General features: G+C 41.2%; 1 protein-coding gene across 2 annotated transcripts in view; it reads left to right on the forward strand.

The window, feature by feature from the left end:
- Nucleotides 1-16,939: 16,939 nt before the first annotated feature.
- The window catches only part of HOOK2 (hook microtubule tethering protein 2), a 32,621-nt gene continuing 22,937 nt past the window's right edge, over nucleotides 16,940-26,623 (forward strand). For both annotated transcript variants that reach the window (XM_063292482.1, XM_063292483.1), the window contains exons 1-2: nucleotides 16,940-17,056; nucleotides 25,387-25,472. In XM_063292482.1, coding sequence (XP_063148552.1) covers nucleotides 17,009-17,056; nucleotides 25,387-25,472 — 134 coding nt within the window. In that variant the 5' untranslated portion in view covers nucleotides 16,940-17,008. The remainder of the gene's footprint in view (nucleotides 17,057-25,386; nucleotides 25,473-26,623) is intronic.

Consider the following 26,623-nt stretch of genomic DNA (forward strand, 5'->3'; position numbering starts at 1 on the left):
TCCCAGTCTCAGTAGGAATCATGATGCCAAGGCCCAAAAAACATCCTAGACTCTCTGGATCATAAAGATTTGCTCACTTAATTTTTTTTATATTAATGCTAGTCAAGATAGTGAGATTCATAATATGTATTTCTGACATACCATTATACAGCTATACAGAATGTGAGAAGTACTTTAGGAAAAAGGACAAATGTGTAATATAATTAAAGCACAGAATACTGAACTGGTATAAATATTTCCTAATTGCACCCTATCCTCAGTTGCAAGGACTGAACAAATAAACAAACTCTAAAGTAAATGAGCAATGTAACAAAAACTGAGAAAAAAAATATCCCCCCCACCCTGGCTAAATTCCTTTAAAATGTCATAGAATGGTCAAGAACTTTCTCTCTACCAAGGATCAACCCAAAGACAAAAGACAAAAAGGAGCTGTAAGCCACTGATGTCAAGTAATCCATATAATTGATTTCAATAGTCATCTGGTAGAAGTCTCTTACTGTGTTTAGAATTCATTTAAATAGCCTTCCAAATGGTTTCAACCAGCGCAACCTAATCTCCAAACTGCAAGTAAATGGAGAAGCTGGCTGTTAACTGATACAAAAGTCTTAATCAGAAGTCAGTAAACAGACGTCTATGTGGTGCCAAATGATAGAGATCTGTAAGGATTTGTCTTGGAAATCTGTCCTCAATATTAGTGCTCACCTTAACTATCCACGCTATTTAACAGTTGCTAAACAGGTGTGATCAAGTGTAAAGATGTAAATATTACTTCCAGAAATGTATGAATTATAATGGGATCACTACAGTTCAGTGATTTGAAAACCAGGATCCAGAAATTGAGCTATCCCAGAGCCTTCAGCAATGGGTGGAATACAAATAAAGTATGTACAACTTAAAAGTAAATAAAGAATTAATAAGGGCAGATTTTTGCATGCATTTACAGGATGTAATCGATTGTGAGACAAGGAAGGGCAACTGCAAGTAGATTCATGTCACACAAACAATTCCAGGTCTAAATTTTATTTTCTTCCTCTTCCTTTTTTCTTCCCTTACTTGACCACACCCATAACTTTTAAGGATGCTAAGGTCCACCAGCTTCTCATTCCTATACATATAATCCTAAGCACAGATGACAGAGTTGTGGGGGCAGCAGATGCAGTCATGGAAAAGGAAATTGGACATTTATTACTGTTGTTGCTGTTATCTACCTTTATTTCGTACTACTCAAGGCAGTGCACATAACGTTCCTACCTATTTTCCTCATAAGAACCCTGGGAGGTGCTGGACTAGAAACTCTTGAGCGACTGGCCCAAAGTCACCAGCTGGCTTCCACATCTAAGAGAGGACTAGAATTCATGGTCTCCTGGTTTCTAGTCCTGCACCTTAACCAGTGTACCTGACTGGCTCTTTTCTTTTCCTTTGGGGGGGGAAAGGAGTGCTACTTTCTTCATGAAGATAACACAAGACATAACAAAAGATTAAACTTCTAGTATAAGTATGGTAGAAATGATGGCACTCTGATGTACTTTCAAAAACTACTGAGTCAATAGCAGGGAGGAAATAAGTATCAAAAGCACAGAATGGACTGGCTTTTTGGTTTCTATCTGAACCTCTTGGGAGTTTAGAATTAGATGGTGTAGATTTGGATGGCTAGAAGGCAAAAATTAAGTAACAGATATATTGAGCCAGACAGGTTAAAGCAGGGGAGGGGAGTCAAGATTTGGATAGACTGATGTGAACATCAGTCTCTCCATTGCAAAGCTCTCATGAGATTTAGAAATAAAGAACCCCTAACCAAAAGCAAGCAAATCGGTTAAACAAAAGGTGGCTGTGTTTGTACAACTTGCTTACCCCTGGTTACATTAACCATAGCTTATTGAATTAACCAACATTTAGGGTTTATACAGCAGGCTGAGCCATAAAGTAGTCAGTGATAGTTTAGTAAAACATGTGTGAGAAAAAAAATTGGTGTGAATCCAGCCAGAATTATAAGGAGTAGCAACAACTTTTCCACAAATAGGTCTGCGAGTGACCTAGAGCCCAACTCTTTTGAAAACATTTTTGGTTCCTCTAGGTAACACTCCAATCCTATATTCAGGGAACTGTATGGTCCCCTACTTGATGGCTATAAAAATTAACATGGTCCAGGAAGCTGAAGCTATTATTAGTTCTAACTGTCCATTCCTAATCAGGCTGTAACCTCCCCATTACGATGCACCATATAATCCCTATGGAAGACCTTCATCCAAGCCATCTTGGATTTAGCAAATTCTATGCAACACTACTTGTTCTTATGTCTAAACTTTTCAGCTTTTCTCCAAATCGTGTACTTCAGAAGCACGGCCATGAAGCTGGTTATCTCAATTTGGATGTCTTAGAAATGCTACTATTTTCCCAACAAACGTGGCTCAGGCTATCTAACACAGCATTTAGAGAACTGTAAATAACTATGAGAGATGCCAATTATCTTTGGAAAAGCAGTGAAGCCATAATTGCTGGAGAAAAGGTCCCAGAGAGGAATAGCTAGGAATGGAAGAAGTTGAGGATGTCTGATATGGAACAAGACTGCTATATTTCTGAATAACCACATTTTCTGCTAGAAAGATACAAGAAAGCCAGCAATGTCTTTAAAAAATGCCCTGTCAGCCTCCAGCTATCTTCCAATCTGGTGTCCTCCAGATACTTTGGAGTTTAACTTATAGGATTCCCAGTCATAACACTTAACAATTTTGGGAGGACCAACACATCTAGGGAGAGCTATACTGGGGAAAAGACATTCAGGAAAAAAAAATGAGCAGATTATGAAAATCAAGTAGGAAAAAAAGGTGTGCTTTAGTCAGAATAGGAGACTGGAAAGGTATGAGAAAACTGGTTAAGACATGACAAACCACAGGACTGGACAGACTGAGAGGCCAAGAAGATTTAGGAAACCTAGAAGGATTTAGTCAGGTCAGTTCTGCAGGGAAGCTTTTAGACTATACATAAGTTAAAGCAAACAACCAGAAAGAATAGGTTCCCTCAGCACATTCCCCATCTTTCTATGAGAATCCAATGCCAATATTTTCCTGTGGTTTGAAGTGGGAGATACTGACTGTCTGGAGTGAAAAGCAGTAGCACTAGTCTCATTGATCTGATAATTCTTAACAAGTTTAGCCTAGAATCCTGCCACATTCACAATATCACTTCTGGGCTGCAGAAATCCAGAGGACTGCTAGATAGCAGCAGATAGAACTATTCAGAAAGCTCTAGCCCTTTGCTGCCATCTGCTGGTTCTTCAGATGTATGCAGTTCAGCTATAGTAATGGGTGTGTTTTTTAGAAAGACAGTAATTTTTACTGAATTTTTGAACTGACACAATAAATGACACAGGCACAAGTAACAATGCAAGTAATAACAGTTAAAAACAAAATAAAGTTCATTCCTAACAATTATTAAGTTAGTTACATACCAAAACAAAACTAGATATATTAGTTTAGGTTGGTACTGCTGCTCATTCACTACCAATTCTAATGACAAAATCAGTCATGCCTCTCTGCCTTAAACATGTAATGGGTAGGACTAATGGTTGCAAGCAGCATACATGAGGAATAAATGCTAGGGAGTGGTAGGGATTTTCCCAAGGAGTCAAGGGAGCCACTGGCAAAGCAGGAATAGAATTCAAACTTCCAACCTTCTTGCTCCTGTTTCTAGGACAGGGAGAGGGAAAGAAGGGATAAAGGATTCTAGAATGTCTAGCAAAGCAGAAGCAAAAATAATTCTGGGTTCTGTCTTCCCGTGTAGAAGACCAGGGGGAATATGCAGCAATACTAACCCACCATTCTCTTGCCATGTGCCTGCAAATATGTATTTTCTGAAAAGAATGAGTTGGTACTCAGGAAGTGGTTGCGAGTGAGAGGAAATGTTTCATGTCAGAGGCAGAGGCAGTTTCCCCAGGACTGCCAGCCTCCTCCTACTCAACATGAGAACAAAATAGGAGTTCTGATAAATCAGGCTACCAGTCCCCACATTGGCCAACTAGGTGCCTTACAGAAGTTCCCAAGAAGGACAGGAAGACAGTAGCTTCTATCCACTGTCATTCCTCAGCCATTAGTATTTAACATGTGCTGCTTATGATTTAGGAGGTAGTATATACATTCATCAAGACTAACAGCCAGTGCTTTTACCATTAGATACTAGAGATTCTAAACGTTCTTAAATTTGGAAAATATCCCTTATTTTTACTTTAAAGTTCTTCCACTCTGCAACATTTGGTCCCAAAGCAGTGATGTCTGCAGGGCTGTCAACAACTTCAAAATAGCAAACCCAATCAAAGCCCCCACTCTTTTAACATGCACTGCATGCATTGGGGCAGGCTTTCAATTGCCTGGTTGCATCTGTCATGTTGATATAATTGACAGCCCCTGTGGATACCTGTCATAGACTGGTTTCATACATTGCAGTAAGCCATACTTTCCTTAGCTATGGGTTGACTAAGCCACCACTGGCTGAGTTCACACAATATGCTGATCCATAAACAATGATTAACAAATCACAATTGCTGGGATCATCTAGCCCAATCTACTTCACATGGAAAAGTCAGGAGGAGGGAATGCTATGGATGCTGTTTGAGCTCCTGAATGAAAGACAAGATATAAATCTAACAAACAATAAAGGCACTAAAAGCAAATATTAGAACAATGTGTGAACCCATAGAATTTGTAGCTTAATCAACAGATGGTAATTAACAAAACAGTTTTGTAATATGCACTGTTTTCCAGATTGGTAGAGAGTATCCTATAGAGTATGTTTTTAAAAAACAACCCTATAATAACAGATCTAAGCCTATTCCTCCCCATATTGTTCTCTCTCCCTTAAATCCAACTAAGTGACACCCAGGAACTAACCTGAGAGCTACAACTGGCTGGGACTCTTTGGGGCATTGTAGAGTGAGCATCTTTTCCCACTTTGTACTACTGATGTTGCCCTCATCACCCCTTTAAAGGGGTAAGCTTAGTGTTGGTGATCACACAATTAAATTTTATGTGCATGTTCAATTATTACAACTTTCCAGTCTGCACAAAAATAAGAATTCTAGTTTATGGATCTCCATCAATTGGCTTTCTAGATTTAGGTTGGCGTGTGTGAAAAATCCCTGGTTTTTAAGAGGTAATATAAGCTTTAAGGGTGTCATCAAGATTTCCCACATCTGCTGTTTCTGAGATGTAGGCAGTAGCATTCAAATGGGCTTCCTGTTACACGGAGGCTCTATTCATACTGACTACCGACTGCTGGTTGCACACCACATAATTGTCTAACATACGATTGGTTTTTTGTTTGCACGCAAATCAGGAATATATATTCGGGTAAACCAAGATTGTTCGCCATGAGTAAGCATGTCTGTAAACACAGCGGATGTTGTCCGCAGTTGCCCATCCTACCAACTACCACTGTCAACCGTCCCGGGTGGCACGAGGACGGCCAACTGGGAAGAGACTGTGGCTCCCGGGCCCAGCCTGCTCAACGCTACGGAATGAGGTTCCGGGGCTTGCAGGCATCGACCGGCCCAGCGAGTTTAACTTCATTCCCTTAGCCATGCTCACATCCTGGAGGGGAGGGAAGGGCGAGAAGCACGCAAGGCGAGTGAACTCGCTGCCCTTTTGCGGGGGCAGAAAGAGTTCCGACAGAGCAGCTCCCGACGGGCCAATGGAGGAACGGGAGGGTTCTCCTGAAGCTCCAGTCAGCAGCAAGGAAGTGCTGAGTCAGCGGCGGGAGGGGGCATGGACGGCGATCAAACCCGCTTGATAGCCAGGGCGATCCCTTGCCGACCCCCCCCCCCATCTTTTCCCTTCCAAGCAGCTACCGCGGGAAACACTGCTCTTGTTTCCAGCATCCCTCGAAAGGCGGCTCTTCAGGGCTAGCAGCGCAGCCCGAGGGAGGGGGATCCAAGGGAACGCTCCTCCTCCCCCTTCCTCGCCTCCCTCCAGCAGCTGCATTGCTCCTGGCTAGCTTTCGGCTGAGTCACGGGCTGAATGCGGAGCAGATTCTACAGTCCGCTCCCCCAGTCCATCGATTTCCCCCCAAACGACCCCGACCGTCTAGCCATGATCTGGACAGACTCTAGATCCATTAAACGCGTCTTGCAACTCCCAGCCTACGTGGCGCAATCATTTGAAACGAGATGGAGCAGCCTTGTTTTATCATTTATCTACCACCGGCTACAACGAGTCTCTTCGGAAGCAGCACTTAACCCCTGGAACCTTTTTCCGAATCCTCTGTGCACGTGCAGAGTGCTTTTACACCTAAAAGCCCACATGGCCTTGGGTTAAACTTGTGTGGCAGAAACCTGTAATTTCCAGGGAGGAACCTTAGGGGATGTGTGTGCATTCTCATTCCTATACATCAATCTGTATGCCTGAACTGTAAATTTAGTACTAAAGGCAAAGGACATTCAGACCAGCTTGACTCATAAATGGGGAGGGCATATCAGGGAACCAGTATGTGTTGTGGAGTAGCAAAGCACACTTACTTTCTGATTATGTTACACAGATGTGCATGCATACAAAGGGAAATGGGGGAGAGAGGTCCTACAGTGTTCCAAAACCACACAGATGTTCTTTACTCCCAAACTGAAATATTTGACTAAATCCCTTGTGATTCTCAGTAGAGCACAGGTTGGATCTTATTCTGATTGGATAATCTTTACTTTTTGAACAATTTATAAAAATAAAAAATGGTGTAAAAATGCCACCATTCTTAAAATTAACAGTTCACATTCTAAAAACATAAATCCAAATGCTGATCAAATAAAGATTTAAACTTAAAAAAACAAAAGCTTAGGAACGGAATCTATATTGATATTATAACATATTCCCATATATGTTGTAATTTTTCCTTTCCTTTGACTGCAGCAGTGATCTCTGCCTGTGGAGTTATCACCTCAAGCTGTGATTGTGGTATACTGTTTGTGGCTGCTCCAGGATTTAGCCTTTATTAAAATGCAGCCTGTGACTGGGAGAGAGCAAGCTGGAAAACATGCCCTCATTAGCTTAGCTTTGGCCTAGTTTGTCAGGCATAGAGCAAAAGAAAACATGTTGACTGGGAAGCCCAAAGTTGCAGTGCACAGTTAATTTACTCTGGAGTAATACTGCTAAAGCAAGGATGGGTAACCAGTGACTCTAGGAGTACATATGGCTCATGGCTCCCCTTTTTGCAACCCATGGAAATCACCTCTGAGTATGAGAGCTGATCACTGAAAACAGAAAGCACAATTACCTACCATTTTGAGGTAGGAAAGATGAAAAGCCCCAAAATAAGTTCAGCCCAGTTAAGAAAATGAAAAACAACCCCTGCAAAACTGGACCTTGGCTACATGTGTGATATGGCCCCACCCACTTTGTGACCCTTATCTCTTCCCAATTATTAAAGGCAGCTTTTGGTTGCCAAAAGATTGTCCACCCCATGCTAAAGGCAGTCAATTTATTTAAATGAACTGGCCTAAATGACTGACAACGTAATTCCAAAAGAAGCCTAGAACTTCTTCCTCTGAAGTTTATGTTGATCCCATACATTAACATTCTCTTAGTCTTGCCTGCTTTGGGCATCAAATCCCAATTTCAGTAAGCAACCAAGGGTCCTCACAGCCCTATTCCTAATCCCAAATCATTATAAGATGCCAAATCTTTTTCTGATTCAGCCTGGATTCACACAGTTCCATTTGTGTACAGATGTAGATATTAGTATAACATAGAAACTAGGAGAGAGACATGTTAAAGCTGAATGAGTATTTTAGCTGCTGTGCATTTGCTATTGATACAGAGTATAAAAACTAATTTTTAGAAAAGCTTTTTTATAGGTACAGTACAATATACAGACTTTATCAATTTGTATGAGAGAAGGCCCATCATTTCAAAGAGGAGCATAATGAACAACAGTAAGAATCTGCCCAACAAAGACATCTGTCATCTTGTGAGTTAAGTGACTGTATTTCTTTTGCCTGTTTTAGAATCAAAAAAACAACCACAGCTCCCATTATGCCTGTATTCACATAATATACCAACCCCAAAACCTGAGCATGGAATGCTCCTTTACAATATTCCAGTTCCCTGTTGTTTTTAAACAAGGTTTAAAAATCACAGGACCATCCAAAGTTTGGATAAACACCCACTGTTTCCTGCTAAGTTCGTAACAGTATGCCTCAAACCATGGTTATAATTCATTATGCGATTAAATATGTTCTGAACATTCTTTAACCAAGTTACTAGCTTGTGCAAACAGAGCTATGGTAATTTACAAATAATTGCTTATAGCTTAGCATATTTTGTGAACTCAGCCACTTGCAATTTATTCAATACAATTAAGCAAACTATGGTTTAGCATGATGTGTGAACCCAGTCTAGGACTGGCAATAATCTTTAAGGAGAAGAAAACAGAGGCCAGGGGTTAACTAAGATTGGAAAACAAAGTATTTCCAGGCAATTCTGATTGAACTCAGATTGGAATCTATAGTAATGTGTATAAGCAAGAACTAAAAAGCAGAGTATCTCCCATGCTGTCTGCTGTAAAACATACTAAAAAGCTTTATTGAATTAAATGATTGTTCCTTGCTCAAAGAGCTGTATACAGTTCTTTGTACAGTGCAAGCAGCTGTTAATATAAGAAACACCTGCATGAAGATGCAGCTGTCTATGGGATGGAGAAAAAGCTTGCTGTTTAATTGCCACAGCCCTGTAGGGCAATTTAGGAATGGAAATTAAGGAGGTGGCTGGAATTATTCAAACTGAATCATTGCAAATGGCTACATGTTAGTGTTGTCAGAAGCAAGCACCTCCTACTGGAGCCCAGCATTGTATGATCAGATTAGTGGGCTAGGGGAGATGATGATGATGATGATGATGATGATAGTAGTAGTAATAGCAGTAGTAGTCTTCTCCTGAGTCTGCTCTTAACCAGCCTCATTACCTCTAAAATCACAGCACCTCCTGACACTGGAATGACAGGATGGAAGAGGCTCTGATGCTACAGGGAGTACCCTTGCAGCACCCTACTCTTTCCTTAGGGCTGTCACTTCCACATTTTCCCCTGATCTGACCTTGCTTAGCTTGCAAAATCTACATGGCTCCAAGCTGGAGGCTATACAGCTGCAAAGGGTGGAGGAGGGGCCCGGCAGGGAAAGACATGCTGAGCCAGATAGGGCGTATGAGGTGGATCAACTCAGTGGGAAGTTTCCCTCCCCCCCCCCCGCCCCAGAACCACCCCACAATCTGTCTGGAAAATCTACATTCATGCTCAGTAGTACTTTCTGTGAAGACTGTTTTATATCTTACATGTGTCTGCATGAGTGTGCTTGACATGAATATGAAAAGCAAAACGTATGCATGTAACAGCATTGCCTGAGGTTCTCCAATATTGTACATGCAGTGGTAACCATGAATATGCTAGTATATAATAAATGAATACAGAAAAGTGTGGAGAATTTTGGGAGTTTTAGTTGACTGAGCAAGCCTGATCACATTTTCTCCAAAGTTGTGACCCTCCCTCCAGGGGATCCTGACCCACTGTATAAGCCACCCCCACCCCCACCCCCACCCCCACCCCCACCCCCCTGCTTACAGAAGGGAACATTTAACTATTTTAACCCAAGGGCTTATCATATTTTTATAAATAAGGCACACAGAAAAATACATACCTGTATTTCACATCACATGACTCTCTGCTCCAGTATTGTAATCTGGCCACAGCCATTACTAAGCAAAGGGGAGAAAAGAAACAGAATCCCTCCCACAATTCTGCTAAGAGACCAATATGTTTTGGACCTTCTTGAACTGGTTTCTATCCTCGTCCTCTGTTTTAACTCCTTCCACCCCAATCCTTTTCTTTTTATCACATCTTTCAGATGGTAAGTTCAAGGACAGGAACTGACATTAATTTTTTTTATCTGTTTCAGAAGCCTTTTCACAAGATAATTTTAAAAAAGCATTTATGTATCAGTTCTTAATATACTGTAGAACTTTGGAAGACACCAGGCTAACATTCTTCTTAATGTTCTGAGCAATCTGCAACTAATTTATACCATGCCTGATAAGTGAGAATAGGGGATGTGTGAGGTCTTCGCTACTTTGAGAGCACATGTAGTGTTCCAATAACAAGTTTGGCTTCACGGTTTCAAATGGCTTGTCTTTGACCCAGTCTCCTGCTCTGTTTCCCCCATGGCTATTTTCCTGTTCTACACAGTGAAGACATACAGCTGGGGATCCTGATAGATAGGAGGGTGTCTCGATCCTGTATGAATCACTATCATTTGCCCACAGCACTGGAAGGATGTGCTGCCTCCCCCATAGATTGACACATCCTGTACGGATGCCCAGGGAAGGGTTAATTTAATTTGGGCGGCACTCCAAAGCCTGGGAGCTTCTCCCCACACCCCATCCCTGCGTCAGCTCTACTCCACTCCTTTTCCCAGCAGCTGCGCTAGACCAAGCCCAGAAAAGGGAGGGAAGCTGGGGGTGTTCTCAGATATCAAGCCCCACACTGGCATCAAGCCTGCCTCCTGCAGAGAGAGACAATCTGTAAGGCAGAAGGGATCTGGCCAGATAAGGAGCTATCCAGACCAGCACAGAATCTTAGGCTGAGGCTATTAGACTGGAAATCAGGCCAAATCACGGCGTATGTGCTATTATCAGAAGAGCACTAGCCCAGTGGTTATGTTGGTTAGGTGGATATTGTGCTGCTTTGGTCTGACATGTGACCTAGAGAGCTGCTGAACCCAATGCCCTGCAAGTAGGAAGGCCTCAGGTCCCATGCCCCAGCAGCCAACTCTGCCTATTCTTTTTCCATCCCCAGCTAGGATGTGCTTTCCCTTCTCTGACAGGAAGTTCATTGTTGAGGCCTTGGGATCTGTCAGACAATACAGGAAGCAGCTGCTACCATGGCAATGACGTGCGACAGAAGCGAAACTTGCGCCATAATGGGTGTGGGGATATGTCCCAATTCACAGTCTTCTTGCTGTCATGGGAACGGGGATATGTGCTACCAGGCTGTTTTCCTTGAACTCCTCCCATTGCAAGTCTTGACTGCTTCCCTTTGTACTCCACAGCAGAGGGTGAAGTAAACAAGGTCACTGGGTTCACTACCTGCCTTTACCCGTAGTTAAGGTGCACAAACATCTGGCTGCACAGCTGCCATAGATATACATGCACACAAACCACTTCCCAAAAGACAGAAGGCATAGAACATGTGTGACGTAGTGCCCTACAAGAAATAAAATCTACATATAAAGTAAGTTCCTCAGGGTAAAAATATATACATAAATATGTGGCCAAAAGACTTCCACCAACAACACTGGAATCCAAGCATACAGCACAGAGTTGCGGTAATTTAGCGCTAACAGTAACCTGGGTATGTATGCGGGTATGTGAACTCAGCTATCATTTGTCACATTACAGGAGAATTAATGATGAAGTAACACACAATATATTCTGCCTTTCTCAACCTCTCTGCCTGTCAGATTATGGAAGTTGTGATCCAAAACATCTGGAGAGCATCATCCTGGGGGACTGGTGTTTACCATACTCACAATCTGTAACAAATACAGGCCATATATGCATTCAAATTTATCACCACACTGCCTGTACAAAGAACACACACTTATAGGATTCGATAAAAATGTAGCATGCGTGTTTATGAAAAACTCACTGCCTGCACTGCACATGTGTGTTCCACGACAAATTTCCCTAATGTAAAGATAAATCTATTCAGTCGAGCTAGTCTGTGTGTATGTGTGTGTGTGTACGAGTGCTTGCATGCTGTGTTGCATCTCTCTCCTTGCTGTTATCTGGACTTGAGCCTTGTGGTGGCTGCGGTCTTGAAAGCAGGGGGGGTTGCCTCGCCCAGTGTGTGAGTCATAGAGAGCAGACTTCCCTTCCCAGCAGGGCCAAGGGCTCAGCCACTTGCCTGCCGGGAAAAGCTCACGGTGCTAGCTGGGGTCAGAGCCATGGCTGCTCTGAAGTGGCCACTGGAAGGGTGGGAAAGAAGTCCCTAGGGAAAACAGCTGTTGGTCTAGAAGGGAGGGAGATCATGTGCAAATCAATCCATCCAGTTTACACATATCTTTTCTACAGTCTGAAGCATAACAGGCTGTCTCTCCCTGTAACTATGTTCACAAAAATGCTTCTCCAATTGATGAGGCTGAATATCAGAACTTTTGGCTCAAAGGAAGTAGCAAATTAGCTAGCCATCTTTCCCGCCCCCCCCCAACATACACTTATCCCAGGAAGTCATCCTAAGTGTATGCCTAGATCTTGCATGACTGGTTGAAGGAATCATAACTGTTCAAGGGAAAGACCCTCTTCAGGATGTGTCATTCTCAACCTACCCCTGGGATATCAAATGGATCAGACATGCAAAATGCATATTAAAGGAGTATTTCTGTAATTACCTGTTCTGATCTTTTGGGGCAGCCCCACAGAACTTGCCTGTCCCTTATTGACAGTTGGGAAATCCCAGTAAGGGACAGAAGCAGAAGTTTATATTCATTCAGTTGGGTGCATCAAAGTGGGCCCCACAAAGGGATTCAATAATGTGGCTCCCACTTCCGCTTTACATCAGATTTACTTCTTCACTGTTGACGTCCATCCTCCTTCTTAACTGCTACACACTCTCCTGCCCATAAATATGCTTTGGAGTTCTCTGATCTTCTGGACACTGGCACCTGGCTGGTTCCTCCCTAGCCCAAGCTGTAATTACCAGCTATTAAAGGTAATTAACAAACTGGGAGTTAATGACTAGGTAGGAACAATTTGGCCACAGCATTTGGGGTGTTGGCTTCTTTACCTGCCTGTTTACAGCTTTGCCAAATACTGGAATACCATCATAAAGCATAGAGGGATGGCCAGTGCTTCCACTAAGTGGATGTGAGCAGAACAGACTCCAGTTTCCTTAGAGTCTATTAGGATTATGGAGACTTTGGGAAAAGGTAGATATTTACTTAGAATGAGCACTCATCTCAACTTCCTCATGTAGCATATAGGAATATGGAATCCTGTTTTTCCAAATCTCATAACCCTAGAATCACCTTCCCTGTTTGTATAATTAAACGTGTTTGACAGAAGATGGGGAGCAAACCAGAGAATTCTGACCCAATGCCACCATACTATTTCTGTTCCCTGATCCCTAAAATTCCCTGGTTGCTCTTCCTGGAATTAGTCATGTCCTGCTTCAGACCTGGGTGTTGTCCCCATACTGCTGGACTGGGTAGTACACTTCATTTTAGACACTGGTGGTAAGTAGACTATATTGTGTAACTAAATATATTTGCTCCCTAATTCCTAGTGTTACTGTCTCCCCCCATTCCACATTTACCCCAAAATAGAGAAAGCCAGCAACAAAATACTCTTTTCTTGACCTCTGATTCCCATTCCTAAATATCCTTCCTTTGCCTCCTCTGTTTGCTTTTCTGTGAAATCATCTGTTTTTAACTGTGGGCGGCTTCTCCAACTAGGACGTGCTTAGAGCAGAACAGCTGCCCAACAACCGCACGCCAGAGACAGGGTGTGTACATGCAACAAGAGGTTGCATATATGTGGTATAGAGTTTGTGATAGGATACATTGTGCAGAGGGTAAGTGGGTGTGTGCAAGATATACAAGATCATGTGAGAGAGGGTGATGAACAATCCATATGAGGTATTTGTTGGACTGAATCAAATGTTGTATGATTTGCTTACATTGTATAAATTTGTGGAGAGCAGAAGCATATCTCAAGCAACTGATGTAGAATGCATTTTAATTGGACAGCATATGTGGAAAAGTGTACTCTTGCAGAGTGTGATATAAAACCTGCATACTTGGAACTGTTATAAAGCATGAGCATTTACATGGTCCATGAAGAAGTTTTAGCTGAAATGTGTATCACCGTTTTGTCTGAGCATGAGCAAGAGTGTTTGAGGAGGGAACAGTAATAGTATTTCATACCAGTGTGTAAATTCCCATTAATCTGGCTACTTGCAATAAGAATCACTTCTAAGAATCCAATATGGAATCTTTACTGAAGCTGTTTCTTTCTATGCCACAAATCACCTACCACCAAGTGACAGGAGGGATCATAACACAAATCTTATAGAATACTATCATTCTAGTATTATTTCCAAGGCTGAATAGACTGCCTTGCAACTGAATTGCCATTCAGTTTCACTCCTCTGTATGGGAAGACCCTGCCAGAAAGCCCCATTTTAAACACTCTTATCTCCTCCTTGTTTCAGGGCAGATTTCCCTGTCAACAAAAAGTCCTAAAGGGTGAAAAGTGTAGTCTGAATAGCAATATATTCAGCATAGTTAGGCAAAAGAAAGATGATAGATCACCAGCTTTAAAAGATGCCATATTAAAAAGGGCCAGCTTTTAAAGGCTGACCCTTGAAAACCATATTGGTCAGGTAACAATCCAACTGAGAATTAAAGTTGTCATCAAAGCTGATGGGATGTCAAGGAAGGGAAGTCAAGAATCAGATCAAGTGTTGCTATGAAGAGATAGCAACCTGATAATTTATTGTTCTTTTCTTGATTGTTCAGAGTGCTTCACATATACATTATGTATTGCAGATGGAAGGCTAAAAGAGCGCTAACTAGTAAGGCCACCTAATGTTAATGGGAATTCAGTCAGGAATCCTCTGTGCTGTAATCCTAAGCCATCCTTCCTTAACCAGGTTGCCTTCCAGATGAACTTATACTGCAGTTTCCATAATTCTCAGCCAACCTAGCCAAAGGCAATTCGTTATGCTATCTGGGAATTATGGGATTTCTAATCCCAACATATCAGGAGGGTAACCAGGTTAGGGAAGGCTGCTCTGAAGTATTTAACTTATTGGAAAGATTAAAAATATAATAAATAAGTACAATAAACAGCTGTTAAGCATAACTTCAGAACAGAGATGAAATAATAGGGGTAGTAGTCATGGTCAGGACAGAAGATGACCCCCTAACCAGTAGAAGCACAAAAAGAACATACTATTTTTTTTTATGTACACATCATTTGAAACAAACTTGAAAAACTAATATATGGGTTAATACTAGACAGTCCCAGGAAGGGAAGCTGGGAGCAGACAGTGTCTGAGTTGCTCCTGAGTCACAGAGGCCGATAACACGTTTCCACCTAAGGTAGCCAAAATAACCCAGCTGGGAACTTTCCCACATGGAGTTTGTTTTCCATCTCAGTAGTTACAAGGAGAGGAGGACATGAGAAAATAAAACATACTGCCCTCCTGGTGACATATATATTTGCCAAAGGCTGCTAAGTAGTCAGTGTGGCACAACAGAGTGTGTTGGGGTTGAAGGCATAAAATATGGGTTCTAATCACTGTTCTGAAACATGATGGGTCATTCTGGGCAAAACTATCCCTCAGCTTTACCTATATAACAGTCTTTTGAGACTAAAACACATTTTGCATACCTTGAGATCCTTCTCTAACTTGGTGCCAACCAGATGTATTGGGACCACAACCCCCAGAATTCTCAGAGATACCAGGAATTGGTCAGTCATTCCAGGAGCTGCAGTCCCAAAACATCTGGTTGGAACCATCTTAGGAATGGTGATAGAGGAAAGATTCTATATACATATCATAAATATATTACTCACCCAAGACTATGGGCTTCTCTTATCTAAGCATGTTCTTTTAAAAGCCCCAAAGTTAACAGTAACCTAAAATGATTGAAGGTTGATATCTGGCAAGCTTGTCATTACTTGATCTATAGGATTTTTAGGTGTCTAGACATATCAGTTCTATACCAGTTTGAGAGCCAGTTTGGTGTAGTGGTTAAGGTGCTGGCCTAGAAACCAGGAGACTCTAAGTTTTAGGCCTGCCTTAGGCATGAAAGCTGGCTGGGTGACTTTGGGCAAGTCACTCTCTCCCAGCCCAACTCACCTCATAGGGTGGTTGTTGTCTCCTCATTGCCTGTTTTCCTTCTTCGTTCCCAGTTGCTGCCAATCCATGACTTCCCAGTACAGTAATGGGTAACAAAGCCTAACAGTTTTTACACTTGCCGAGGCTGTCCTTGATGGTTTCAGCATAAGGGTAATAGTATCAGGGTAGCTAACTACTTCTTAAGGCTCTCCCTCATGGGTTGGGGGTGAAATGAATGTAATGTGTGAACAAGAGACAAAATTGCTATAGTCGATAAATGATTGTGCCATCTTTAGGCACAAGTGGAGATTCAGCTAAGCCCAAACTGACAAATTACATCATGGCATAGCATGGTCCCTGCAGTCTTCAGGAAAATGTGATAGGCCACCTTTTTGTGTTATTTTTCTCTCTCTTCCAGCTTGTTAATAGTTGAAACTCAGCAATTAAACTATGGAATAAGCAGCCATTCTATTTATTTGCCTGTATCAAATTAAACGCTGACTGGGCTATGGAAGTCATTCCTTAGACTCATCGCTCACGTCAAAATCAAATTTCCTCTTATAGTAACTCAAAAGCGAGGCATGCTGCTACCCCCTAGTGGGGACTCTCCTACCTGAGACTATCCAACTCCTGCTTCTCCAAGGCGCGCCCTTTCGACAGATTTAATTCCTCGGCAGTTTAACATATCCCGGGAGAACCGGTTTATTGCTAACATTATTGGTGCAGAGCGCTTGGGTTATCTGTTGAAGATGAGGAGGCTGAACGGCCAGGAAATAGAAATCCAAACAAACCCTAGGAAATGGTTTTCTATACTAGGGGAACTTACATGAGAAAGCGATGAAATATGCCTCTGGGCATGTATAGAGCGCATCTGTGTTAAAACTGGCCACCCTGAAACCTATATCTCCCATAGGAGTATCCGCCCTCTTACGGTTAAAAAAGACGCCGAGCCAAACCCCGCCCCTGAGTGCTTCCTTCTTCGCCAAATGGAGTAATCAAGCTTAACTTCCTAGAGCGTCTCCAGAGGAATTTTTTTTCAGTTCCCCCGCCCTAATTGTACACTGCTGACGTCGCCGGGGCGCGAGGGCCGTTCTAGGAGGCGTGGCTCTTCGAAGACCGCTCCTGCGGCGGCGGCGGCGTCATGGGCGAGATGGGCCCGGGCGAGCGATGCGGGGCACTTCTCACTTGGGTAAGCCGCCGATGGGGCGCGGGAGGAGGTGGGCTCCTAGGCACGCGCTTTCGCCGCAGTCTCGTGCCATCTCCCGCAGAGCTCGCTCGCGCGACGCCTTCCTCCAGCCCCTGAGCCGCCGCCGCCGCCGCCGCCGCCGCAAGTGTTTCAACAGGTGCCCTCTTCCCAGGGCTACTCCGCACCCAGCCTTTACCCCTGGAACTATCCCGGGAGAAGAGGGTTCCCGTGGCCATCCTAACCCTTCCATTCTGAAGGCGCCTGCTGCTTGCACCCTTGCATCTGCGGTACTTGTCCGCGCCAGGCTCGCAGCTCCTGGCCTGCTCCGCTCATAAATAAGGAGAGGGAAAAAATCCGTTTCGGGCGGGCTTCCTAAATCCACCTGATTTGGAGACCTCCGAGCGTGCGTGAGGACAGAGGAATGCTGGCTTGAGCGTGCAGAAGGGTACATAGACCTCCTGCCGCGAAAGTCTCAGTCTCGCTGTTGACTTCTCAACACCAAACACCTCTTGAAGGTCTCTGGACGCTATAAGTCTGCATATAAGCATCGATCGCGCTTTTTTTGTAGCCTTTGCTTGGCTCAGCGTGACATTTATAGTCACTTTTCCTCGTTGTATGGTTGGTGGTTTTTCTCTTTCTCCTTCTCTCCTTTTTAAACTGAGTTTCTGGCTCCTTCAGGATTCTTACTTTTCTCTCCCACACGAAGAATCTTGTCCCACCTGCATTTTTGTGAGCACGACTGATAGCAACAGTCTATTGAAAGCCACCAGTGTAATAATATACGCGCCGCTAAACGATGTATACAGCACGGTATAATACAAAAGAAATCTACTTAAAGCTGTTTAAATATTCAAGGTCAGATCTCCTGATGGAGTTGAGCTGGTGACTACACAGACACCTGTGTATTTCTCTTAGCAATACGGAAGTGCTTTGCCATTGCTTCCTTTTCAGGGTGTGTGTTTTAACTGGCCTGAGGCCCTGGCATTCCTTAGCTATGAGCCCAGAAAAGATTGGCCAGATACTGCCACCTACTGAGGCTAACATATAAAGCCTTAAATAATATGTGATGGGGTCAGGTTACCAGGTGGATCACTGTCCTGTTATAGAGCTGGCTGATATCTGAGATCACTGGAGGAAGCCTTGTTGGCTGTACTATGACCTGCAGACTGTCATCTGGTACTAACAGGTGTAAGTAACAGGCTTTCTCTAGAATGATGCTCAGGGACTACACTGTCCCCATGTATTCAGACATGCTCCAACTATGGTGTGCTTTGTATTCCTATTAAAATTTGTCCTTTCCCTCAGGCTTGTTTTGGCTTGAATGTATTATTTAATTTAGATTCGCAGAGGGTTACAATATTTTTTTTTTGTTCTAAATGTTCACTAAGATTTTACAGTTCCTTATATTGTTTGATTTCTGCATTACAAAATTTTAATGTTTTATTTTGTTTATAATTGTACACTGTTTCAAGACTTTTTCTTATACCAAGCAGAATATGGTGATGAAATACATACAGAACTGTTGTCTATCAAGAGAACAGACTGGATCATTGGTCAAATGCAATTTATTTATTTATTTCAATTTCTATAGCCGCCCATCTCAACCAAGTGATTGTTTTAAGAACGCTTTTTTTAAAAACTGAGATTAGCCTTACGGTACTGTTAGGCCAGCCATCCCAGAGGCAAGTTTATATGATTAGAAATATGATTTTTTCATAACTTAACTAGTTTGTGAGGGAAGACTTTTTTTTGTTTTTTTTTGTTTTTTTAATGCTCTAGAGTCAAGCAATAGTTATAATGAAATGGTGAATATTTTTACAGTAGAAGTATTTAAATTTAAATAATTTAACTATCCACAATTGCATTAAAATTAAAACATAAAATACAGAAATATACAAGGACAAAACCCCAACAAGTATCAATCTGTTTCTTTCAACATACCCATTTCAGTGGTGAGATAAGTTACAAATCACTATATTTTAAATTAAAACTCCATACTTTTTAAGAACTATTTTCACTCTGTATGTTCTCAACCTTGTGCCCTCCAGATATGCAACTGGTAGTGGAATTGTTGCCCACATTCTCCACCATTAAATTTATATCTCACCTGTAGTCAATCAGTCTTCCTTTTGTCACCCATTGAAGTAACCACCTCTGCTATGTTTTGTGGCTTCTGAATGGCCAGAAACAGGCATCTTGTGATTGCTGGAGATGTAGCATTTGTCAATGATCAGGAGTTTATATAGAGAACACACACACCCCTTTAAGTAAGATACTAAGTTCTAAAGGATTGAGGACGAGCAAATAAATTACACTAAATGACGAGACAACAAACTAATAATCCTTTGTTAACTCCTGTAAAGAACAGAGGGAATGGCCTTGAGGGACAGGAGAAAGAGCCACTACCAAGGCAGTGGTCAGATAAAAGGGGCCTGAGTCCCAGGCAAGAATGTTAAATGAGTAAACATTTCAGACAAGCCCCTTCCTAGTTCACAAGAAGATGGAGGGAGGGGGGAAGCACATTCAGACTTGCAATATTCTGTTACTACAACTTTACAATAAAAATAGTACTGACCTACATGAAAATAGTACTTTCCTTGTCTGATCTACCTTGAAGGGCTGACAATTCCTTAGCTTTACTGTGTCCAATATAGCCAAATTTTGATTGAGCAATTTCACATGCTCAATGGAATCCCACCAAGCAACTCATTAAGAAGCCTGAGAGCTTCTGGACTGGTCTAGTTTCAAACTGGGTTACTCACTGGTGCTTCCATGTCTAAAGCCAGATTCCTTAGATTGCTTTGTTCTTTGGTTGCTTTCTTACTCTGTGTACTGTCTTTCTCTCATCAGGCTTTATCTTGTGTAGTTCTATTGTAATATTATGGACTTTAACTCTTGTAGTTGTCAAATGAGCAACACAGGGCAGTATTATTCAGTGCACTTGGAGGTACCTGGGGGGAAGCTAGTACAACTGAAAATCCTACTACAAATATATTTGCCTGCAGTTTCCAAATGATATGTATTGATTGGGAGGGGGAGAATTCTCTGGTACTCATGGCTGCTGCTAGAAGAGTAGCTGGAGGCCATGGCCAAGAGAACCTTTGCCCATCTTAGACTGTTGTGCCAGTTACAGCCCTTCCTGGACTGATGTTCTAGTGACAATGATTTGTGCTATTATCACCACATGTTTAAATTGGGGCCACCATATCTGGGGCCACCTTTGAAGACAATTCAGAAATTAAAATTGGTACAAAATATATCAGTCTGATCGTTAGTAGGTGAACTACTATTGCCACATAATACCATACTTTGGTTGCTACAATGTTTACCATTACATTTCCGAGACCAAGTAAAGGTGCCCCTTTTAACCTGTAAAACCCTCTATGGTGCAGCAGCAGAGTATCTTAGGAACTGTCTTCTGAAATGCCCCTATGTGCAGGAAGGGAGGAACTGCTTAGGATCCTAACTGTTGTGAGAAATCCACTCCCTTATATCAGAAACCAAAGAAATTGGAGATAGATGCAACAAAGTATACTTTTTATTAGACTCCACTAGGTGATCACTAGGCTCCTTGCCAGCAGATAGCAAGAGAAAAAGCCCATCTGTGTGGTGAGGCGATCATGATCCCAAAGGCATTCCTTCTCTGTGGCTCCGACACTGTGGAGCATCACACGCCTGGAGGTTCTCCTGGCCCCCTTGTTATCCATCTTCTGTAAAATGATCGTTTTGTTTAGGCAGGTTTTTAATCTGTAACTGTTGTTTGTAGTTTTTCATCAATGTGGATTTTAGTAGTAACACTGGGCACCTGATTTTCTGCTTTAATCGGTTTCACTGGTTTTATTGGTTTTTTAAAATTGATTTCGATTTTATGGTGTTCATCTTTAGAAACCACCCAGACACTTGAAAAGAATTTGAAATGGGGTAATATATAAATGAGTGCATAAACAAATAAAATGTCTTTATTTAAGAACTTGATTTGATTTCTGGCCCTTAAGGAGTAATATGAAGTAGTCATTTATTAGGGTGTCAGATTGGATTACTCTATCTGCTGCCCATTAGCTCCATACAGGTAATCCTCGCTTAACAACCCTAATTGGGACTGGAATTTCTGTTGCTAAGCAAAGTGGTCATTAGGTGAAACATCTCATGACGACACCACTTAGCGATAGTCCTGGTTGCAGTTGTTAGGCCAGGACCTCACACATCTCCTGCCCTGGTGCACTCGCCTTCACTTCAACTCCCCCGTCTGCCTATCTCCCCCCCCCCGCCCCACACCTCTGCCCTTTTGGCTGCCCTGCACTCTTCGCCCCCCGCTGATCTTCACCATCTTCTTCTTCCCACTGCTGATGAGGTGCATCCAGCCTGGCCCTTCGTGAGGCAGCTGCTGACCATGCGAGGCCTTCCCAAGGGTGGCAGGAGCAGTGGAGGGCAGGACAGGGCTGCCACAAGGGCAGAGGTGAGGGGGAGATAGGTGGGTGGAAGGAGTTGAAGCATACCCTGTGGTCATAAATGCAGGCAAGCTGCTAAGAACCCAAATTTTGATTGTGTGACTGCGGGAGCACTGCAATGCCCATAATTTCAAGGACTAGTCGTAAATATAATTCGTTCAGCGCCATTGTAACTTTGAATGGTCGCTGAACGAATGGTCATTAAGTGAGGACTGCCTGTACTAAAAGTCAGTTAAGCTGCTTTCTACTTCTGACATGTATTACAGCCTTTTTAATTGAGAGCAGCCTTACTTAATACTCTTTTTTTCACTATTTATTCAGATACCTTGATTTAATAAGAAATAGCATTTTGGAAACAAAATGGAATGCTGTTTAACACATCTAGTAGATTATATTCCCATTTCCAGAAGAATACTGTTTCTTATACAATTGGAGCCAACTGTGAGAAAATTTAAAATACTATTTTATCTTAAAATCTGTATTGTCACATTTCATGCTTAAGTAGGTTGTAGACATACAATTTCAAGATTCAGTTTTGCTGGCTGAGCAACTCCTGAATCAGCATTTTAAGAATGGCCGCCTAGAGCATGACTGCTCTGTTACCTTTTTTATCTTTAATAAGCAGTAGTTGCAAACCTTAGTCATCTTCTGCAGATACCCTTCCCTTTAGCTTATTTTGCATCATTGTCTAAAATGCCAGCTGTTACGCTTATCCTGAGAAAGAAAATATTACGGTTACTTGTTGCTAGATTTGGATTGACAGCTGTGTGATAAGGAAGGGCAGCTTTTAGTTCCACTGCAGCAATGAGAAACAAGAGGCTGCATTTGCCAAATACCATTTTTGCACATTTATTAAAGGAACAGAGTCCATCTTCTATAAAAATCTAGCAGATCAAAAGCTGTTGAAAGCTTCCTGCTAATAAGAAATAATATTTTATATACGAAACCTAGATATTCAGGAAAGAACTTGGTTGTAGAATGACTAGTACTTCTGCCACATTGAGAGTGGAATGGTCACCAACATATATTTACAATGAGAACCAGCCATCTTGTTCACTTTGTAAGAGAAGGGTGGAAGTGGTAGTGAAAGAAAAAGTGGTGGTCCGTATCCTGTTCCATTACTAGCCAGATTCACCCAGAGCTCTCAACAGTATATACTAGTTTGGTTTCATCTGACAAATCTAGTTATCCTGCTCCTAAGCTTAAGGGGAGCCTTTCACGCATGGAGATGAGTCCATGTCAAAGTCTTAAATTGTAAGACCTACAGGATAATATAGAGTGTAGTGTTTCAATGAAAGACGCCTTTGTTGAGACATTACACCATATAATGCCGTGTAAGTCTTATTGATTTTAATTTTTAATACAATAAATATTGATAAATATAACCCATACAAACAAAAGCTCTTTTGGGATCCTCCAAAATTTTTAAAAGTGGGAAGGGGTCCTGAGAGCAAAAAGTTTAAAAAACACTGCTATAGACTAGTTTAAACAAGATGATATTTAACCTATTGTTAAAGTAGTTTCGAAACTGGGAAAACATACAAATCTGGAAGACTGCACATTTAACAATAAAGTCATTCTTTTGTTTAAACCATAATCACAAAATATAGGTATAAATCAGAAGAGTAAATACAGAGTATGGGATTGACAGAACTATTTTCAATAGTACACACAAAATATGCACAACAATATCTACCTAATTATGACTGAGTCACTGAAAGAAATTAAGCTGAATGGGTTAACTCCTTAGGAAATGAAATTAGAAGCCGCAATAATAACTAATTTTAACTGGTTTGGAGCAATGTGTTTATTCTACAACTGGATAACTATCCAACTCACAATATTTGATTTGATAAACAAACTTTACCTGCTTCTGGGTGTTCTACTGTAGCTTCAGGAGTCCAAGGTCCAGCTTTTACATAACCTCTCTTTTCAAGAGCAATGACAAATCCTCCATCACCAGTCACAATTTCTCCAGCATCTAGGCATTCTAAAAAACCCTAAAATAACAACTTAGCATTTGTAAATTTTAGAAGGTTTAAAATTCTCTCAAATACAATTCTGTAGACAGATCATCATTATTCGTGCAAATGCGAAGTATATATTTGAATTTTCCCTACAAGTTACTGAATTCATGGCCAAAATGAAAAGTTTTTGCTTTTTGTAACTTGCTCTATTTGACGCTATACCATAGGTTCAGGTAAGTGAAACAGATTGCTGTATTACACATTTTTAAGGAAATTTTTTTATCTATTTTGTCTATTTCAAAGGCCTGATACAGCATATAGGCAGATTGTAATAGTATTTATTATGGAGTTTTAAATGTTTGTCTTATGGTTTATTTTTATTGTACACAGCCCAGAGTCACATACTGTGACATGTGCAGCTATATAAATATGAGGAATAAATAAATAAATCTAAGCCTCTGACATCAGGCTTATTAACTTCATGAGTAAAAGGGTTTCTATTCTTTAGTCCCCACATACCACTGGACCACAGTGTTTATCATCCCTGAACGTTATGCATGTTTGCTAATGGAATCACAGTTGGACAACATGTAGGAACTGAACATTATCAACCATTTCTTTGGTTCTAATTAATAAAAGAATTTCCTAAGTTGTTTTTCCCCCATGACTGAGAATTCTCTCTAACTTGAAATGTGTGAAAACTACACTATTAGTCACTTATAAGAATGAGTACAATTAAAGAGGTTGCCATTTAGATATTTGTTTGCAAGACTACTAGTTAGGAACCAAACTTTAAGAAGATCCTACCTTGCAACCCAGGAAGAGAAGTCTCTCCATAGATAATATTTGTGATTTGATAATCCAGCAGATTTGTTTGTTATTTGTTGTCAGGGAGGATAGAAAAAATGGCTGTTAATATTTATACCAGAAAAGTCCATGAATTCAATTATTGCAAATAAGGGAGACTGCTTATTTGTCCATGCAGTCTTTTATTCATTGTAAGAATTTACAGTTTTGCTTAAGCATATTGGAAGCATTTCAGGAAGTTGTGAGATAACTTGCTGGGGGTATTGTGCATATACTGCAGCAGAAATTCAAGATCACTTCCTGGGTTGATGTACAGCATTAACAAACCAAAAGGAACTACTTTTCAGTCTCTCTCTTGGCATGCCCAAGATATCCTAAGTATAAATCATGTTGTAGGTTTGAAGGTATCTTCTTCCCTTCAGAGGAAGAGGGTACTGAGACTGTTTTCTCATCATAGCTGAAAATGGCCTGGCTGTGAATGTGACAGCTGTACTATTTCTACTTGGTAATTCACAGTAAATAAGAATGGCATGCTGGCATGTGAGAATACTTGCATTTTGCTCATTGCATGTGGGACACTGTTGTCTTGATGCCCATTTATCTATAGGCGTAGATTTTAAGTTCTGGTAAGTGATTTGAGAAAGTGTAAATATTTTATATTGGTCTTAAGCAGATCTTGAGCACATCTATTTCTGCGTAGCAGTTTTCTCCAACCAGAATACCTTTGCTGTGTGGACATCAACTTCCAGAATTCTCAGCAGCAGCCCTGTGGCTGAGATTCTTGGCACTGAAGCGTACACATCTGGAAAATGTCCAGATGGGGAAAGGTTGCTGCATACAATTTTAGTTGGGCAAAAATAACATTCTGTGTAATAGCAGAGTTCTTACACTTTGTATCTCCTTGTATCTCCTTAAAATGAGAATTACAAGAAAGTGATAAAATCTTTTCTGTAGTCAACACTATCACCATGCCTGATAGAATCATGCTGGGTCATTTTTAGATATTGTATGGTTCAAAACTATGGTTTCTGTTTCAGAATAAACTACCCCTTTTCCAAATAGAGGACATTGCTTTTTGTCTGTGCTTACCAAGTTGATTTATTTTTTCCAGATGCAAACTTTCCATGTTCCATCACCATGTACCAAGATGGAAGATTTGACCAGTGGGGTTACAATTGCCCAGGTGCTACACAAGATGTGAGTTTCATGAAGAACCTAGTGGAAGATGGAAGTGGCTTAAAGAGGTTCTTACAAAGCCAATGATGGGGAAGTCTATCAGAAAATCCTCAACTATCCCCTAAAAGACTATTCTCTTCTTCCCCATCTTGCAAACTGCTAGCCTAAAAGCACTCAACAAGAGCTCTGAATGCCAAAATCAAAGTACTTTATTTTGGTCATTGACTAGCCTTACAAAGCATAAAACATAGAAATAAAAGATAATTAAAAGATAATTAAACAAAATGGACTAAAATGATAAATAGAGCACAGCTAGCACACGTGTAGCTTTCTTATTAAAGATAAACCACTTTGAACACTGAGACTATTAACTCTGAGGCTTCAGTGGAAAAAAAATGTAAATATAGCTAGAAACAGATAAGCAGCATTAACAGATTGTTTACTAAATGTGTGAACAATAACAGATTTATTACTAAATGTAAGGCAAGTCAAACTGTTCCTAAGAATACATCTCTGGTCAGGTAAGACTTAAGAATATATCTCTGGTCAGGTAAAAGGTAATTGAGATTAAAAAGTGGCAGTATTGCCTAGATATTGAGCTAATGAAGATGTGATAAATGTATATTACGAATCTTAGAACTGATAGTAAAGAAGCATGTGGACTATTGTTTCACTCGCTCCTGGTTTACAGTGACAGAGGTGTTGATTATCTGAGATTTTGTGGAATCTCCAAGATCCAGTTTGCGGGGCATTATCACATAAGAGTGTCAGAGCTATTTGGAATATTGGTATGATTATCAGATAAAAGTACTTAGCAAATTATGACTGGTAATTTGGTTGCTACATATCAAATATTCTTTGTCTGGATTTTCTCCTGGCCAGTTGTCATTTGTGCATGAGGAAAGAAGCCATAATGGTGCAGCTTGTCCTCTTTTTCCACTTTGAAATAAAGGGGTCGGGTAATACATGTGGGACTAAATCTACAAGAAAAGTAAACACTCTGAATACATTTTTACTTTTCCACAGTTTATAGCTGGACAATTTACTGCTAGGGTAGATCAGATCAGAAGGACAGCCAACAGCGTGGGAGACAATAAAACATATCTAGTTATCTTCTTTGTTACGGTGGGATCATGAGAAGAAATTTTTTGTTTCTGAGGTGCAGGGCAGGC

The sequence above is a fragment of the Candoia aspera genome, chromosome 2, assembly GCF_035149785.1.
Source record: "Candoia aspera isolate rCanAsp1 chromosome 2, rCanAsp1.hap2, whole genome shotgun sequence".
Taxonomy (NCBI): domain Eukaryota; kingdom Metazoa; phylum Chordata; class Lepidosauria; order Squamata; family Boidae; genus Candoia; species Candoia aspera.